The sequence below is a fragment of the Cucumis melo genome, chromosome 7 (genome assembly GCF_025177605.1).
Source record: "Cucumis melo cultivar AY chromosome 7, USDA_Cmelo_AY_1.0, whole genome shotgun sequence".
In the NCBI taxonomy this organism is placed as follows: Eukaryota; Viridiplantae; Streptophyta; class Magnoliopsida; order Cucurbitales; family Cucurbitaceae; genus Cucumis; species Cucumis melo.
The window spans coordinates 22,993,866-23,013,956 of record NC_066863.1 but is presented as its reverse complement, the minus strand read 5'-3'; the positions used below and the strand labels follow the sequence as shown (position 1 = coordinate 23,013,956).

Genomic DNA, 20,091 nt, shown 5'->3' with positions numbered 1-20,091 from the left:
ATCCATGATTCACGTAACAAAATTAGTCATTTTTTTAAATATTTCAGGTTTGCCCTTTCATTTTTCTTGTCTTCCTCACGATTTCTTTCTATCGTCTTTTTTCTTCTTTTTTTCCGCTACAATTCTTTCCATCATCTTTCTTTTCTTTTTCTTTTTTACGTCGTTTAGATTTGGGTAACCAAATTTGATTTCTTTCTCTCGTCTTTCTTCTTTTTTGTTTCTTTTTTTCGTTGCGATTTCTTTCTATCGTTTTTTTTTCTTCTTTTTTTAGTTCGTAACCAAATCTAAAAAATCATATATAGAGGATCTTGAAAAAAATCATTTAGATTTGTTTAGATTGGAGTAGCTAAATCTAAACTATTGTGTACTAAAAGAATTTTAAAAAATCGTTTAGCCAAATCTAAATGTGTACCAAATAATATTGAAAAAATAACTATCTAAACAAATTTAAACGATCGTATATCAAAAGAATCTTGAAAATAAATATAAACTATTATGTAACCAAATTTAAACGAGTAACCAAATTAAAAGATTGTGCAATCAAATTAAACGATAGAATTGAAATAATAAATCGTTTAAATTTTGCTATCCCAAATCTAAATAATTTATTTTTCAAAATTTGGTACATAATCGTTTATATTTGTTTGCACGACTTATTTTTTCAAGATTCTAAGTAAATAACAATTATTTTTTTCTTTCAATTGTTGATTTAAGATATAAACTTCTTTTTATTTTTTTTCTGAATTCAATTTAGTATAAAAGTTAAATTGATACACTTAATTCTATTTTTCAGACTTTTGTATATATTTTTAGACCTCAATTCAATTATATAAATAAGAGTACATAATATAAATTAAAGAAATCGTTAAAATGACAAAATAGGCAAACTACTTACGATCGAGTACAAAGAGTTATATATATATTTTTTTTTTGGTGAAAAAATACAGGAGACTTGTTAAAAATGAAAAATTTAACAAAATATTTACAAAATATAGTAAAATTTCAGATTCTATCAATGATAGACATTGATATGTTTCTATTAGCTATATTGATATACACTAATACAAGTCTGTTAAAATCCAAAATTTTGGAATATATTATAAATATTTTAATTTATTTTACTATATTTAAAAATATTGTAAAAATTATTTAAGATAATTTTAAAAAATAAAATTACGGTATAATTTTGCAAGTTAATATTATCTATTATACAATAAACTATAACTGTTTTCATTGATTTTGTTAATTATGAATCGATTTTTATACTATTGAAATTGATTTTAGCAAATCACTCTTTGAAACCTCATGCATATATGTATTTGGGGAAGGATTGGGGTTATGATAAACCTAGTTTTATCATAAATCGTGTTTGGGAGAAAGGTTGAAAAAGGTAGTTTTATGATAATAGGTGTTTGGGGGAAGGATTATGTGGAACGGGTTATGATAGTGTTATGAATAAGATATGTTTGGAGGAAAGGTTATGTAGATAATGTTATGAATTTTGTGTTTTATTTTTAAATTTATTTTTTCCGATTCATATTGTAAATGTAAAAAAAAATTAATTGCATATTATTTTATTCCGAAAGTGTAGAAAATTTGTTGTAACAGTTTGCCTTACTTTCGCCAACGGCAATGTCCACTATCACCTTTATTGAATTAGTAAATACGTACCACCAATTTTCCAACAATTTCTTTACATATGTGTGCAATTTTTTTTTTCAAGGCATTTTTAAAATATAAAAATGTAATATTGGGTATCTTTTATTTTCGAGTGTGGCCTACATTTTTTTCTTAACATGTTCGCTTACATGCTCTAACGCCTTTGTCCATATTTAACATGCTTGAATTAGTTACAACGTAACACTTAAATGCCAATTTTTTAGAAATGTCACACACACAGTACAAATCATACAAAACACTTCGTAAACCAAATTAGAGATAGTAGAACATTACGAATAACAGTAGCAGAAATAGTACAAATCATATAAAAATCATAAAATAGTACGTATTAAAAAAGTTTCATAAAATAAAAGTACGAAGAACAGTCCAAATCAAATAAGAACCGAAGTAAAAGAAAATACAGTAAGCCGATGGAAGTACAATAATAGTCAAGGAAGATCTCGTAGGAGAACTGTGTAATAGTCCAACCTCTCATCGCCAGTTATCTCAATGAAGTCGTGCATGTTGTCCAAACTACGAAAAAGGCTCCACGAGCAGCGCGCCCTGCCCAACCTTAGGTTGGGCATGACGCGTAACTGGCATAGGACTTCCTAGTGAACTGTGGTATCATTCTGGAACACGCGTGAAGACCACTCGACAATCATCTCAACTGGTCATTCGCACACTCCAGCACCTCATGTATCATCTCAATCTCACCCATCCACTAGCTTCCCCTCCTGCGTTTTGACCCACTCGACTTGGCCCTACGGCGGATGCACGATCAGGTCGTGAAATGCATACATCATCCTGAGACATGTCAAACCCCTGACTGTACATGCTTGGGAACACCATATTGTTCCCATCGGACGTTTAAAATCCCGTCGCTCTATCCCTCCCGAACACAAATGCAAGTTCGTCATAATGAAGAAATGGTTTGTTAAGGAGGCTCTTCATTTTCATTACTTTCCTTACACTAACCCAGTTATCGAACAGGTCCTTCTCGACAATGATGCACTTCGTCTCATCATTCCACCCGAACCCACTACACGATAGCACACACATTTCAGCGATAGCCTGTGTAGCTACCTAATTTTATCCTACAACTTTTTTTTTATTATTTTTTAAAATATATAGTAATTGTAATAATGACTAAATTATTTATTTATTTATTAAAAAAAAAAAGAAAAAAAAGGTAAAAATTTTTTTGTAATAATATAAAATTTTATGATAATTGTTATGGTTATTATTATTATCTTTTATTAAAAGGAAAAATAAAAATCATTAATGAAAATATCTATCATTTAAAAAAAAACCAATTTATCACATTTAACTTAGGAAAAACAAAATAATTTGTTTTATAAAAAATCTTTTGATATCTTATTTGATTTATCACTTTAGGAAAAAAAGCATATTTGGACAAAATCTTTTGATACCATATTTTTACTATTTTTAGAAAAAAGAAATTTAATAAAATCACATAATATCTAATTTGATTTTATACTTATTAATTTTTCCTAATTTGTGGTACACCCGGGGCTATAAATAGAGATCTTTGGTCATTTGGAAAGGGGGAGAAAAAATTTGTTTATAAAGAATCTCAAGAAAAAAAGAAATTTGACTGTTTAGAAGCTCTGCAAATTTTTTTTAAGAAACCTATTTCTCTACTACTACTATTGTGCATTATTCCTATTTGATGTTCATTAAAAATTTGTTGAAGTTTTTAAAATATTTTTAACCTTAATTACAAGTGATTTTGAAATCTTTCTTAAATTTCCTTTTCTAAACCCTTTAGATTTTTTTATTTTTTTATTTTTTGCTTTAAAATTATATTTCTTTATTTTTTAAATTCAAAATTAAATATATATTTCGTAAAGTTTTCTAATTAACCTTTTAGGAGTCCGTTATCTAGATTTTTGAGGTGAGGGATCAATATCTTTGGGAGTCCGAGGTTTGATCCTAAAAATAATGAATTTAATCAATGTTTTTTATATATAAAAAAAAAAACTTTATTTGAAGACTAGCCTATGATAGAACTTGAGAAATTGTAATAATTTCTTATTCTCTTAAGGTGAGAAAATTTTCCTCAATACAGTCTAATTGATGGAGTGTATTCCACTTATTGTATGAGATCATTGTTTCAAATGTTGGAGTGGTGAGCAATGAAATAAGACATAAAAAAAATCATTTTTTTTCTAAATGAATAATTCCTCAATACAGTCTAATTAATGGAGTGTATTCCACTTATTTTATGGAATCATTGTTTCAAATGTTGGAGTGATTAGCAATGAAATAAGACATAAAAAAAATCATTTTTTTTTCTAAATGAATTTTATTCAAGACATTAAATTTGGCCACCATTTTCTAAACGGGTGTTGTGGGGTGCTAACACCTTCCTCGTACACAAATGACTCCTGAACTCAACTCTAGTTTTTTTCGCATACCATTTTTTTATTTTATTTAATATTTATTTTACTTCGGTGTCCAATCACACCGTAGAAAAGATTGGTGGCGACTCCCCTTTTTTGTTTTCAAAATGAACCCTTTTTTAAGGACGTCGGTCGCTCCGCGTCGTCTCGGATACGTGCGACAGCCTGGAAGGTCTGCTTCAGTGTCTTTATTCGGTAGTCTGTTACAGTAGTGGCTTGGACACGACATCCATGTAACCTGGTCGGAACGTCCCGTTGTCCGACTTCCATCCACTCGCGGATACCAACTCTACCAAACACTCAACTAAAGTAGCCTTTTTTTTCTTTGTCTATACATGTTTGGGGGCACAGGATGAGCTTGCCATACTAACAATGAAAATTTCATGAAGTATGTAAGTAATTTGGAATGATGAGAATAAAAACACAATAAAGGCTAAACAACTACATGTCATGTCATTTTAATGTACATTTTTCCATTCATGTAAATCATGCACGCATACATTCAACATTGAAATTAAAGAGTAGAGGGAATCTAAATTTCCATACAAAATAGAGGTTCTAATTTCAAATTATTTTAGCTATGCGTTACTCAATTACCATTCGGTGAACATCGCTTCTGCTAATTCATCTCGCCACTAAGTCCACTCGTTCGTGGTCTCAATGTACTGAATGTCATCACATGCGGTGGTCGTCGCGTACACTGAGTCTTCCCCGTCTACGTTGTCTAAGTTTTTTCCATTCGTCATTTCTTTGTTAATCAAATTGTGCAGTAGGCAACATGCTACGATGGTGCGACACTGCACTTGGAGGGGTAGTATGACTTTCCACGACATTCCTCGTGGATGAGTGTTTAATGTTGAAGTATTATTTCGCAGTGGTTGATGCATTTCCAGCGCCACGCCACTCTTGCAAGTGATACTTCTAGCCTCTGCATGGGGCAAGAAATCCCTCTGTGTTTGGATAGCTCGCATCACATAGATAGTACAGTATGTTTGGTCGTGCAAGCGCATCTCTAAGAATGCGCAAATCTGTTGCAGATCCTTCCCAATCGGCTAGTACGAATACGAAATCTCCTTTTGTTGCAGACGTCGAGGACATTAGTGGCAATTTTCCCCTCGCGTTCTGTATGTAAGGCAATCGATTTGTGACACATTGACCTTTATATACGTCATGTCCAATGCCTGATAGGCAATTTTGCAGATTTAAACAAATCGACATAAATTAGTGGGCCGTAATTAGATTTGACATAAAGATGATTTCGACTACGCACACCTCGAAACACTTCCACCGTGCATCTGTACAGGTGTTTTTTACTGTCACAGGTTTCTTTATCAACTCATCGTGAAGTCGTATCATAGCCAACAAGACGAGGTTGAAATATCGTGAAATAGTCTCACCTGACCTGACAAATTCCCTCTGTATAACTCGGTTCTTCACGTCATGGATAAGGACGTGTAAGAACATGACAACCATTTCCTCAACATCAACAATCTCCGTCAACGTTAAACCAGTAACAATCCGTAATAAAAGACATAGAATTGCATATGTCCTGGTGACACACTAGATCAGGCTCGTGTATCATGCGAAAGTACGCAAGCAGCCTAATTCAATATCTAATATTGTATAGTGTATGTGACAGCCACTTATTGTCGTTCTTGAGTACCTCCAACGTTAGCAGTAGTTGACGTTGAGCAACTGTGAACTCGGTTAGGACTACAACAAGGCTTCGTGGATCCATTTGAAAGTATCAAATTTTCTAACAATCATTACGTACGTGTGTTATTACAATGTTAATATACATGTTAAAAACTACTCTAGTGAGCATCAAGCTCGGATATGGAAGCTACCTACAACTATTTAACAAAATCATATTTTATAACCGTAGAGACGTTTAAAAAATGTAATATGACAATGCCTAACGTATCGCTCAAACATGTGTGATGAAACGGGATATGAAGAAAAAATTCTTTCTTTAACTTGTGTAAAATGTTTACTTTTAGTGAGTGAATATTCAAATAAATACTTGTAGAAACAAATGAAAATAGTTCTTGCATATCACTCAAACGCAAATTGCACAGTGTTTTAAAACAAATCAGCGGCTAAATTTGAAAACGTTATTACTATAGTTTTACAATTATGTTTCCTAAAAAAAAAAACAAACAACATAAGGCCATGATTGAAAAAAGTATAATGTCGTTATATTAGAACTATAGGACATTAGAAATGTTGTTAATTTAATTTTGTAAGGACTTAGGGGCATCATTTAACTCTTCAAAAGTGACATGCCAATTTTTGTTGTGAAGTGATAATTTTTATTACATTTTAATGATTGACGTTTGGCGCATATGATTGTTTCCAAAAGGAAGTAAGTAAGAGTAATGGGAAAATTTTCTATAGTCGAATAATTTGTTAGAGTAATGTGAGTTGAACTACTGAAAAAGTGTTAGATTGGGATGATACTTCTCGTTCAAAAAGGTAAGGCTCGTGCATGTAACAAAAAGAAATAATGTGAAAGTTTGACGTGCATAGAATAAAAAATAATACAAAACGATGTTAAAAATGTGAAATGTCCATACAAAAAAAAATTCAAACTTATATAACGGAAAGTTTGTCCCCTACAATTAAATTAGAGTACACATTCTTAAGGAAAAATGAAACAAAAACACAACAAAAGGAACATTGAAACTAGAAACGGCTAATCCGTAGTACCTTTTACAAGGGTGGAGTGACAGCGGATGTCCTGCATAAGAAAAAAATTAAGTTAGAAAGTATTTTTAAAGGGACCCAAAATGAAGAAAAAAACAGATAAATAGCAATTACATATACCTTATACGTCGATGAATGAACTCGAAATGCAGAATGAAAATGTAAGACGTTAAACAAAACAAAAATCAAATGTAAATAGTATTTTTGAAAAAACATGTTTAGGAGCCTCAGAGTAATGAAATCGGTTCAAAAATTTGAACCAAATTTCATAGTAGTGGAAACATCAATTACAAGGAAAAAAAACAAAGAACAAAAAAAATAAAGAGACAAAGTACAAGGTAAAGACGACACGTAAGACAACAAAGAAAATGATTCGCACAAAGTAAAAGCCATTTAACGACATTAACACGAGGTTCATAGTGGTTGAAACACCACTTAACAGATTTTAAAATAGGTAAGGTACAATACTACTATCATCAAGCATACATACAAGAGAAGGCACAAATTGATGGCACGTTCGTACTAATATGGGAACAACACAATGCATAAACAAAGTACATGGAAAAGTCATACAATGACAGGACAAAAATGAATGACAAATGATGAGAATATGGAAAGAAAAAAATTACATGCCAAATACAACAAAAGACAGAACAAGGTAGCAAAAGGAAGTCCGAAAATGGGAGTGCTAAAATAGAAAAGGAAAGGTGAATATATAGGGGTGGATGAGGGAAGTTATTATGTTTTTAATGACCGCACACCAAAAGAAATCAAGGAACCTCTGCAAATGATAGTGTAAGAGCATACAAAAGTGACACATTTGGTCAAATCCTAACCACTAGCAAAACAATCTAGTACAGAAAAGGTAGATTGTCAAATACATTGAAGGGACAAAACAATCTACAAAGAAAATATTTGGGCGGCCAATATTTATTCCCCATAACAACAGTCAGTGAAGACATGAACAAAACAATGAAGAAAGTACATAATGGCAATCAATGGAAATAATAATCATATTCACAAATGAATTGTTTCAAAAGTTATGATTCTCACAGAGCCGAAACAAAGAACAATTTAAGGAAAAAAAAAACTTACAAACATAAACAAAAATTATTTTCAATGGAACTGAAAGGAACAAGTATGATAGCCAAACTTGTACATAATGAAAGAAAAAATGCAATTTCGTTCAAGTATTAGCAAACAAATTTACAATTCAGTCCGCAAGAAATGTACTCATCATCGACTATCCAAAAAGAAAGAAAGAAAGAAAATACAACAAAATGCAGTTACCTCCCTACCATGCTCCACCCACACCGATTGCCACAAAACGGTGTGGCGTGTAGCATCGGTTCAAAATCAGTGAAGGAAAACACCAATCACAAGGGGAACATCAAGAGACAAGGAGCGACAAGGGGACTTTGAATCGGCTAAATCCGAACATGCATGTTCATGGAGAACATAGATCGAACATGTGAGTGAGCATTTTAGAGGCAAGGAATAGTCCTCATCGATCAACAAAATCCACAAACCCTAAACTAAAACGTTTTAGAGGCAAGACCTTTCAACTAAGCCTTCAACAAATCATTCGATTTTTGAAGGGTGAGAGAGATGGTGAGGAGAGATCTAGAGATGGAAATGACGTGGTCGAAAGGGGATTTTTCGGATGAAAGGGGGTTGATTTTTTTGGTCAACATAAGGGCTTTAAATACGCCTATTACAGAAGCCACTTGAAATCAAAATCAAAGGGAAAGAGAAGAAGAGGAAGCAAGAAGAAATCAGACTTAAAAATATAGCTGTTACACAAGCCACTTGAAATCGGAATCGAAGGGAAAGAGGGAGAAGAAGAAGAAGCAAGAAGAAATCAGTGATGGAAGGGAAAGATGGATAGACATGCAAACACGAGTTGAAGAGATGGGTGAAGATAGGTTGAAGAAGGACGGTGATGGATACTATTCGACAGAGTACCAAACGAGAGAGTGAAAGGATTAGAGGGGCAAAACCGGGTTTATGGAAACCCTAAAACTAAAGTTTCCATACCTACATCCAAATGGGGGTTAGGATTTTTCTAATCTAACCCCACAATGTTAAATCCCCTCCCAAACACAACCCATATAGTTTTCTTGTTTTACTTGTACAATATCATTTTTATGCCATTGATATGCAAAAGACATTTTATTATTTTAATTGATGCACATGAGTAAATTGATTATTGTCGAGTTAAAGAAAAAGAATAAGAAAATGTGACTAGCGATTTAGATTTTTTAACTGAGTACCTCGTGAGCGTAAAAATTTAAACTCCAACTCTTTGTTTGGATTCCAGAAAGTTGAATAAATGATTGTAAGTCTTGTGATTTGAAATCTAAGAAATAATTTGAAATTATTTATTTTATTTGTAACGAGAAATATTTTAAATTAATGTATTTATAATTTCATTTTTGGATGGTAATTGAAAAGAAAAGTTAAGAATTTACTAATATATGCTTTTATCTAGAAATGTGTTAATTGAAAAATGGAAAATTATAACGTCCTAGTCCTAATTATGTAACTTACTTTGAAATAATGTGAAATCATATATATCATTTTGGCCGCGAAAGTTTTTAAGTAAAAACAATATTTGAAATCATTTTGGATTTTAAAATTATTTTCTTTCTTGTCGTACAAAACCACGAAATTCATTTAAAATCCGTTAAGGATTGAAATTCCTCAAAATCCTGGAGTTCCAAAATCTAAACACGACATGAACTTCTCAATTGATAATATATGATTTAATCAGTTCCATAAAAATCAAATTAAGTTTTACCTTAGTGAAAATTATCATACGATACACTCCTTCTTTTGAAATCAGAATTTCGATATTATGTTCTAATTGAATTAATTTATAATGCATTCGGGATAATGAGTTAGTTATTATAATTATTGATTATGATAATTAAGTTATAATAGTTTATGTTTATGGTACATGTTGTTATTATTATATGCGAAGGGAAAACTATTTTAATTTAACAATTAATTAATTAATTAATTAATTAATTAATAATAATAGTATTTATATAATAATAAATAAACTTAAAAGAGTTAAAATAGATTAAAATAGTAAATAAAATAAATGTGGTAGGAAATAAAGGTTTTAAAAGATGTAGGACATTACTTTTTGGAAAATACAAAATATTATTTATGGTAGGAAAATATAGTTATACTATGTTAGATAATTGTTTCTCTTACCGTATAAATTTGTGGACCTAAGACTTCAACGGCATGAGAAACAATTCCTGCTTAATTAAATAAACCTCCAAGTTTTTGTTACTATTTAATGGAATGGAATATCCATGAAATACCCGAAATTCAACGGTTTCCGTTCCACTTCTAAGTTCTACCCCCAGCCAATTTAATTGTTTTCAAAGTCAACAACTCTTATCAAATCAATACTCTACGTGCACAATCACCAGCTTCACACCTGTTAAATGCTCTACCAATTTAAAGAATTGCACCACTTCTTGACCACACTCCAATCCATGATTTAGATTTTGAACTTTCAACATCCCATCTTCTTTCATAGATGCTCGAGGTGTGTGGAAACTGGTAGTAAGCGTCATGTCTTGTTGGACTACACTTGCTTTACTTTATCATTTGTTTCTTATACCGTTGGAATTTTGTTTTATTATTTTCAATACACATTATGCATGCATGATATAATCTTTTTATACTGTACAGTTAAGTATTGAAAACAAAAATTAATAGGTTTTATTATAATTTTTAAATACTTTCAACCTTTTACTATATTTGACAATGTCCTCTTGGTATTTTGCATGTCATTTCATCAATATTTGTAATTGATCCTCACATTTCTAACATATTTCAAAAGTTAAACCAAAATTTACCGTTGGTTATCTAAGTTAAGTTTTATTGAATTTTGTCATGAATAATAACTTTCATCATGACCGTTGGATCAACTTATCAACTTAATTATTTTGAAATAATTAAGTCTTATTTATTTGAGCTAAAGTTCAATTGAACAAATAAGATTAATTTAGCCCAAATGCTAAATATGACCAAAATTTACATGGATCTAATCCTTTGACCAACAAAGCCCATCAGATGATTCTAAAGGAGTTATTTTCTTTTGTGGGGATATATAATTTTTTTACTCTCCAAATAGCTTAGAGAGAATTCTCTCAAGAACCAGACCGAAGACTTAACCAAACTTCTAACTCCTAAAGATTGAACCACACTTGAAGACTCAAGTTCCTTTGAAGATACAAATATTCTTCAAATGCTCTAACTTCAAGAACATCAATGAAAGAGAATCAGATAATCAAATATTAGAGATCGAACCACATCACATCAAAACAACATAAATACAAGTTCAACTTCTTGTATTATATTTCTTTGGAAGTCTCTGTAAACAATAGCCTTATAATTTTATCGTATTGGAAAAAATGAAGCGTAAATAAGTGTTACCGTTTTTATCCCAATAAAATTTCTACTAATGAATCATCCACGTAAAGTAGGGACAAATTGAAAAAATATCGACCAAAAATTAAGAAAGCACTCCTTTGAATCTAGGAGGAGAGGTTGGCTTTAGCTCAAGTCAAAACCCAAATCAACATGTTTGGCTAGGTTGGGCAAATTAACAATGAGTCATGTCTCGGTATATATGCCTAGACTAAAGCATTGCCCTAAGACTAAAACAAGGTAGTTCTTTGGACGGGTCAATACGAGTGAAAGCGGCTCGACTTAACAAGGTTGATTTTGGTCACACGCAAAACATGATTGACCCCTTAACCTAACGAAATAAAGAATCATCCCAAAGGAATTTTTAAATTCTATGAAAACAATTTTGACTTAATTTATAGGTCTTTACAGGATATTGATTTGAACCTGGAACATTTTAAACGCACTAAAATGTTTGTTGAGCTACATTATTGTTAGTTTATATTAATATATATATATAAAGGAAATATGCATTCAAAGGAAATATGAAATATGCAGCGTGTAGTCTTTAGTATTAAAATATTTTTAAAGATTAAAATTAATGGGATTACAAATTGTTATGCAATTAATTAATGAAGCATTGACAATTTGATCACATTTGTTTGACATAACATTGTTTTTTTAAGGGAAAAAAAAGTTCTTCCTTTTGCCTTTTTCCATTTTCAACGGGTGTGCAGAAGACTAGACTCGGAACATTTCACACTGCAAAAATACTAAATCTGTTCAACCGCTTCACAAACGACACAAGAAATAAACCAACGTCATCGATTTGTTGGTACAAGAAATTAAATCAAGGCAGCCATTTCAATTTGGTTTAAGGGTCAGGATTAAAGCAGCAAACATTGGCGACTATTGTTTGAATTTTCAAAAGGGGTGTACGCGTAGCTGGATCGAAGAACCCACTTGCCTAGACTAGAGTTGCTATATAGAAATTTCCACAGAACCCCCAACTCCCGTCTCCCTTTTACGCATTTAATGTTTAATGTTCTTTGTCTTTCTTTCCTTTCAAAGTTGCATAGGTACGATTTCACAACTCACCTTCTAAGGTCAATTTAGCTTCTGGGTCTCTTTTGATTTCTGTTGGTTTGGGTTCTAATTCTAGTTAAGTATGATCGTGTTCTTAGCTCTGCTTTGATCGTTGATTTGCCCATCTTCATTTTCTTTTGTTGTTCTTGAAATTTGAAAAGAACTCTGGGAATTGGGTTAGTAGTCTGAATCGTTTATTTGCTAGTTCTTAAAGGATCTCGTTGCTTGATCAATTTTATTTGTTGGGTTTGTTGAGTTTCCTCTGTTAGATGACGATGAACTTGAATTTGGAAGTGAATTCTGGGTTCAGGAAACTCAGAAGGTAAATTGTTTCTCTGGAGGTGTCCCCGGCTGGATGATGCTTTGCTCACCATTATCTTTCATGGTTGCTTCTTGAAGGCTATTGAGCTTTTTCTTCATACCATTACGATAAACATATCTTATCAATTATGAGGAAACTATTCTTAATTACGATTCTCAATTTTCCATTTGGGTTCAACGTTTGTATTACATTTCTTTTTGTTAGCAATTAGTCCTAAAAATTCTACTAATTCCCATAGATCTAGAAAATCATCTAGCTAATTCCACTTGAAAGGATGCTGATGGTGAATGATGACTGGGGATGTGGTTTGCTTTTTGTTGGGCAGTGGCGAGCAACATATGTTTGTTCGTTATATCTGATCAAAATAATATTTGCAAATGTCAATCAATAATGAATTGTTGTTCATATGCACATTTTCTGAATTAGGGGAGGACTGAGTAATATCGGATATGGATCTTGTCACGATGAAAACCTGCTGCATTGTTGATTGTTTCTTGTTTGGCATTTTTTTGTATGATTTTTTCCCCTCAAATAAACTTGTATTTATAAGTTGGAGAACTACACATTTTCCATCTTGAGATTATATGAACTAAGAAAATCATATTATTTCTGGACTATAATTATACTATACTTGCCTCCATGGACGGTCTCTGCATAGATAATCTTCTTACTAAAAGTTAACATCTGAGATTCTTTTACATTTGTTCTGTTCTATCCATACGTCTAATTATAATCTGATTTGTTTCACTGACAGGTTTCAGTATTTAAGTCGGTTTGGTCATATTATTAACAGTCCTTGAAGGAGCATACAAAAGCTGCTGCTTTATCATATAGATATGACTTGCTTCCCTTTTTTGTTCAGCAAGAGGGTAAAACCCCCAACAAGAAGTTTGGTCGACGAAGAAGGTAAATTAATCACCGGACATGCACAACCTCGTCTTTTAATGGACATATTTAAAGAGTCTCTTGTTGTTAAAAATTTAAATATGTAAAATGAGTGTGCGACTCTGTGCAGTCCTTTCTGCAAGGAATTCTAACATTCTCATTCTTCTTTGCAATAGATTTTTCGAGCATGCAAAATGTTAAATTTTACACATACAAAGAGCTAAAAGTTGCAACCGAAGATTTCAGCTTGGCGAATAAAATAGGGGAGGGTGGTTTTGGTTCTGTCTACAAGGTAGCTGAATATCTCCTTTAACATGAGCTATAATTGTTTTGCTTTATATCTAAAGCGTTTCTAAGTTACGTCATCCCCTGTATTCATCATGAATATAACCTTGAGAACTACTGTCTATGATCAGGGAAAGCTAAAAGATGGAAAGATTGCTGCCATAAAAGTTCTTTCGGCTGAGTCAAGACAAGGATTGAGGGAATTCTTGACAGAAATTAATGTCATCTCTGAGATAGAACATGAAAATCTGGTTCAGCTTTATGGCTGCTGTGTGGACGATAATCATAGAATTCTTGTCTACAATTACCTTGAGAACAATAGCCTTGCACAAACTCTTCTTGGTACGAACTGAATCCTATTCTCAAATTTATATGCCTGAGTTGTATTGTTGAGCGTCCCTCTTTTTTAGGATTATCTGCTTTCTGTTTACATTGTGAATAGAGGCTCGGAGGGCATGCTTTTGTTTGTTCTGTTAAATTGCAGTTCAATGCTCAAGATATTGTTTCTTTTTCAGGACGAGGTTACAGTAGCATCCTGTTTAATTGGCGAACAAGGTCTAAGATTTGCATTGGAATTGCACGTGGGCTTGCCTTCCTGCACGAGGATGTACAGCCACATATTATACATAGAGATATTAAAGCTAGCAACATTCTTCTCGATCACGACCTCTCTCCTAAAATTTCAGATTTTGGCCTTGCGAAGCTTATTCCAGCCAGCATGACTCACGTCAGTACACGAGTGGCAGGAACAATGTAAGCCACTTTATTTCTGATTAAACTTCTTGATTATGCATACAATTTCTTGTGTATCTTATAGAAATAAAAGACTTTTTTGGATGTTTGAAGAAAGACTGGTTTTTTGGTAGTTCATCTGTGGAATTGTGGCTCTGACACATCGCAGTATAGGCAGAGTTTCTTTAATCGATTGTTTGTCATACAGCTGTATGTTTTTGTGTTAAATTTGTATGTTTGCCAGCCTTGATCAAATAGTTTTATCTGGCCGTAGCATCAGTGATATTTTGCATTTGTTCTGAATGTACAAACATTAAATTTATAAGCACTAAAGCCTTGAGACCTAGGTAACACAATAACCAAAATTCAGTTTCCAACCTGAGAACGATCTTTTATCTTTTTGATCTCTCTCATTCGCTTGTCTGTCTCTGTTGATGAAATTTGCCTTTTAATTTCTATTTATGTTCGTGTTTGTTTAGTGGTTACCTAGCTCCGGAATACGCAATAAGAGGGCAGGTGACAAGAAAATCAGACATCTACAGTTTCGGAGTCTTGCTTGTGGAAATAGTCAGCGGAAGATGGAACACTAATACACAATTACCAATTGGAGAACAATATCTTCTTGAAAGGGTACGCACAGGTTTCTCTAATCCGTTTTCTTCTTCATTGTCCTCTCTTTATTCTTCCCATAAGTAGCGAACTATGATTATGTTAAGAAATATATTATATTATTTTTAAGTTAGAAAGGGGTTGTTCGCCAAAATGAACAAAGACTTGAAAATTGTAGAGACGTGAAGTGGGCTAATATATCGGCTAATATATCCAATTATACTTCCATTCAATATCTTTGCCTTTTAAATTCAACTCTATCTGTATTGATTCAGCTGCTAGTTTTGTTTCCATTTAGATCTTGGAACTCACTTGAGCAAATCTTTTGATCACCGATCATTTGTTATAAAACAGACAGAGATTAAAATTTCATTGCCTGCTGTGTACTAACATGTTGAATCTATGTTTGGATGTTGCAGACATGGAATCTGTATGAACGAGGAGAGCTCGTTCTCCTAGTTGATACATCCTTAAACGGGGACTTCGATGCTGAGGTGGCTTGTAAATATCTAAAGATTGGCCTACTTTGCACACAAGACAGTCCAAAACTTCGTCCATCCATGTCGACTGTGGTAAAGATGCTAACGGGCGAGATGAGTATCGAAGACAGAAAGATAACGAAACCGGGGCTGATTTCGGACTTCATGGATCTAAAAGTAAAGAATCCAGATGAAAAGAAAGGGAAAAGAGAAGAGGGGGTGTCTTCTGATAGTCTGTCCTCAGGATCAAACATCCTTGGAAATTCAACAATGTCATCTGAAGCCTCAACTGTTACAACAGCAACCTTCACTGCACAATATGACAGGAATACTTTCTCATCTGTACTGTGAAAGTGACTAAACCCAATTTAATTTATTCTCTTAGGTCGTAGAGTTTTGGGAAAGAGTGTTACATTGTTTGATATGTTTTTTCTTTTGGTCGGAAGAGTTATTGGAAGGCTTTGTAATATATCGTAGAAATTTATATGCGTTCCCTTGCTTTCCTTGGCTTCCACATTCTTTTTTTTTTCTTTTTCTTTTCTAATGGCAAAAATATTATTATTAAATTTGTCATCTTAAAACGTTGTTTCCTCCCATTTAATATTGGTGTTGGAAATTGTATTAAAATTGACTTCGTCCATCAACTTAAGCTTTTGGATAAATCGGCGATTTAACAACATATACACCTAAATATACAATGTTATTGATAACTTTTGATGTTTCAGCATGTGCATGTGTTTATATATATATATATATATATAGCTTGAAAATAATTGAAATTTATGGACAAGGGGGGTTGGATTCCAGTTGTCTTTAGTAGAATCGAAGGATTGTAGCAGATCTGTAGGACACGATGGATAAACTGAGCCAACGAAATGTGTTTGATCTTAGCTTATGATATATATATTAAAAAAATGTTAAATGCTTGAGCCTTCACCTCCACCTATTATAAAAAATATATATATGCTATTATGCTGCATATACTTTGAGATTTTCCATCTTAATTACTTTCCAATATTTAAAATTGCATAGATTACACATAAAATTTAAATTAGCCAGTTAGTTAAAAAAAAACGAATTATTGGGCTGTGAAATATATTAGATATAAAATAAGAAAATGAAAAACATTAAACTTGCGGACATGTTTTATTGAATAAAATATTCAATATAATTACATCAAGGGAAAAGGGGAATAAATAAAAAGACATATATGATAAATAAGGAAACAAAATAAACAAAATATCATACTTCTAATTACAAAAGATTTTACATATTAATACCCTCCCTCAAACTTAAAGTGGTAGCGTAGCGTCAACATAAGTTTGGTAAGTAATTGATTGAAGCAGTTAAATGGTAAAACTTTGGCGAAAATATCTACTAGTTGCTCGATGGTGGAGACAGAGCGTAAAGGAAGTGTGTTGGTCAAGATATGATGACGAATAAAGTGAGTCATTTTCGATGTGCTTTGTACGCTTATGAAAGACGTCATTGTGGGCAATCTGGATGGCACTACGATTTTCACAATGAAGAAGGGTGGGATCTTATTGGGGAACACCCATATCAGAAAGAAGTCAACGAAACCATATGAGTTAAGTGGTAGCATCATCAAGAGCACGATATTCTGATTCAGTACTGGAACGAAAGACAACACTTTGTTTTTTACTACACCAAGAAATGAGAGAATCTCCTAAGTAGAAACAATAACATGTTGTAGAGCATCGATCGGTAGGATCCCTAGCCCAATCTGCATCAAAGTAACTAGATACACGAGAAAGAATTGTGAAGAAAAGTGAAGTCCATACCACAAAGTTTCCCTTGATATATCAAATGATATGTAGCACAACAGTAAAATGGATGATTTGAGGAGCAGCTATAAATTGACTGACAATATGAATAGCATATGTAATGTCTGGACGAGTGGCTATTAAATAGATGAGACCGCCAACAAGTTGCTGATACAAACTCACATCTTCAAGAGGAACACCACCATAAGGGTTCAAATGAACATTGGGATCTAATGGCGTCGAAGTTGTGTTGAAGTCAGTGAGTTCTGAGCGGACTAAAAAATCAGAGACATATTTGGCTTTAGACAATAAATACCCATTTGAGCATCGAGAGACTTCAATGCCAATAAAGTAGTTGAGAAACCCAAAGTCTTTTATCTCAAAATGTTGACTAAGATAATGTTGGAGATCAGATATGACCTGTGCATCATTACCAGTAATAATCATGTCATCAACATAGAGAAGAAGAAGAACAATACCCTGTGGTGTGTGACGAGTAAAGAGCGTCGTGTCATGATGACTAGAAGTAAATCCAACTTGAGTGATGGTAGAGCCAAATGTGGCAAACCAAGCTCGTGGAGCTTGTTTCATACCATATAATGCTCGATGCAGAAGACACACCTTGTGAGGAGGAGGAGAAGTATTAGGAGGTGGTTTCATATAGACTTCTTTAGAAAGAGTGCCATTAAGGAAAACATTTTTGACATCCATCTAAAGAATAGGCCACTACTTGCAGCACCAACTAACAAACTTCAAAACGTCATTCGAGTCACAGGAGTAAATGTTCCTTCATAGTCAATACCATATTCTTCCAAATATCCTTTTGCAACAAGGCGAGTCTTATAACGCTCAATAGTACCATCAGAATGAGTCTTGATTTTGTAAATCCACTTGCAGCCAATAGGTCTTTTACTATGAGTTAAATCAACATGGTCCCAAGTGTGCGTCTTTCAAGAGTTTGTAATTCATCATTCATCGCTTTCTGTCATAAATGGTCAGTACTAGCCTCTTGATAAGAGGTAGGTTCAACAAGGGAAACGATGGTGGAAAAACAATGATAATCTTGGAGATGGATGAAAGGTTCCTTTACCCGAGTAGAACGACGACGAGGGGTGTCTGGAGTAGGTTTAGGACCATCGTCAGAGTAGAACGTCCTTCTTTATACTGTAGGTTCAGGTGTAGATTGAGCAAGCTCGGTATCAGGAGTGAACTCAGAAAGAGAAAAAAGTTCAACAGATGTATCAGTGAAGAAAGGATAAAGACTAGAGAATGAGGTGTGGAAGGAGGACAAGCGAGTGTGGTCCCACAATGTGACATGACGAGATATTAGAAGTCTGTTGGAAAAAGGATCCCAACAAATAAAAACTTTATGTTCTGTGCCATAGCCAAGAAAACAATAGAGGCGGGCATATGGTTCAAGTTTAGTGTGTTCACGAGGATGCGGGAGAACAAAGCAAGCACTACCAAAGACTTTAAAGGTTAGAATAGTTGGGAGGTGTACGAAGGACGCCGTCAGCGAGTTTCATGTCAGAGGGAGCGGCGACGACGACTGAACAATAAACCTAGGTTAAATCTATGATACCATGTGGAGATATATTTTATTGAGTAATATTCTATGTAATTACATCAAGTGAAAATGGAAATAAATACAAAGACATATTTGGTAAATAAGGAAACAAATAAAAAAAAATAAACAAAATATTATACACATAATTACAAAAGATTTTACACATTAATATAACTTAAAATAAAACTGATATAAACTTTATTTTATAAACTTGGCATATGAAAAATAGTTGATATTTTATTAAACAATTAAATGGAAACTAAAATTTGAAACATAAAATGTAATAAAAGGTTTATAAAGTTTTCAACAAAGTTCACAAATTCAATATAAAACAATTTACAAATTATTGGTCTTACTAACAATAATCAAACTATGGAAACTTAACTTAATAGTATATTTAAAAAGCTTGAAATTAAACTATATGAACATTTGTATAGGGAGGAAAGGTTGGATTTCATAGACCAAATTCTTTTATCTTTATTTCAAATTAAAAAATGGAGAAAAGAAATATTTTAAATGAAATATTTACCTTTTTATTTTTGAAAAGAAAAAGAAAACAATAATAAACTTATCTAAATAACAAGCCTACAAATTCAAAAACAAATTATTCCAACAACACTTACTCCAAATAAAAAATGTTCCTTTTCCAAAAAGAGGATCTAAGTCAATACCATAATGATATGTAACTTTTTAACAAACAATACATACAATACATAATAGGGACGGTTTGATAAAATTTATATTATTCACTTCAAGAGACTTGATTTTTCTATGGCTAAATAATATATATACTTAAAACATAACGTAATAAAAAAAATATTTTAAATGGCAAAACTTAAAAAAATATCTGTAAGTATAGCTATCAAGATAGAATAATATATGTGTCTATCATGATACATATGGACACAGACAACAATCTAGTTCATCATTAATAAATGGTGATTTTTTTATCATATTTAAAAAAGTTTAAATCAAAATGAGTTTTTTTATGCTGTATTATCGGTACAGTCTAAGCAGATTTTAATTAGTTTCGATGTCAAAGATGTTATGAATTTTAAATCTGGTTATTCAGGACTAAAATAAAACATATATTTAGAAGAACAAAAAGGAAAAGAAAGAG

General features: G+C 32.6%; 1 protein-coding gene across 4 annotated transcripts; it reads left to right on the top strand.

Annotated features, from left to right (window-relative positions):
* The first annotated feature begins 11,935 nt into the window (after positions 1-11,935).
* Positions 11,936-16,134, top strand: LOC103492993 (cold-responsive protein kinase 1). Of its 4 annotated transcripts, none has more exons than XM_008453601.3 (7): positions 11,936-12,301; positions 13,385-13,536; positions 13,692-13,807; positions 13,932-14,142; positions 14,316-14,553; positions 15,012-15,162; positions 15,561-16,134. In XM_008453601.3, exons 2-7 carry the CDS (start codon positions 13,467-13,469, stop codon positions 15,969-15,971), a joined length of 1,197 nt encoding a protein of 398 aa, XP_008451823.1. In that variant the 5' UTR covers positions 11,936-12,301; positions 13,385-13,466; the 3' UTR covers positions 15,972-16,134. The 4 variants fall into 4 exon arrangements, with proteins under 4 accessions (XP_008451823.1, XP_008451824.1, XP_050943006.1 ...); XM_008453602.3 differs by having other exon boundaries at positions 11,972-12,328; XM_051087049.1 differs by lacking the exon at positions 11,936-12,301 and adding an exon at positions 12,302-12,630.
* Positions 16,135-20,091: the final 3,957 nt, after the last annotated feature.

Coding starts and splice junctions, on each gene's coding strand:
- LOC103492993 (XM_008453601.3), top strand. CDS start 13,467: ATGACTTGCTTCCCTTTTTTGTTCAGCAAGAGGGTAAAACCCCCAACA. Junction 14,143..14,315: donor CCTTGCACAAACTCTTCTTG/GTACGAACTGAA, acceptor TTTCTTTTTCAG/GACGAGGTTACAGTAGCATC. Junction 14,554..15,011: donor ACACGAGTGGCAGGAACAAT/GTAAGCCACTTT, acceptor GTGTTTGTTTAG/TGGTTACCTAGCTCCGGAAT.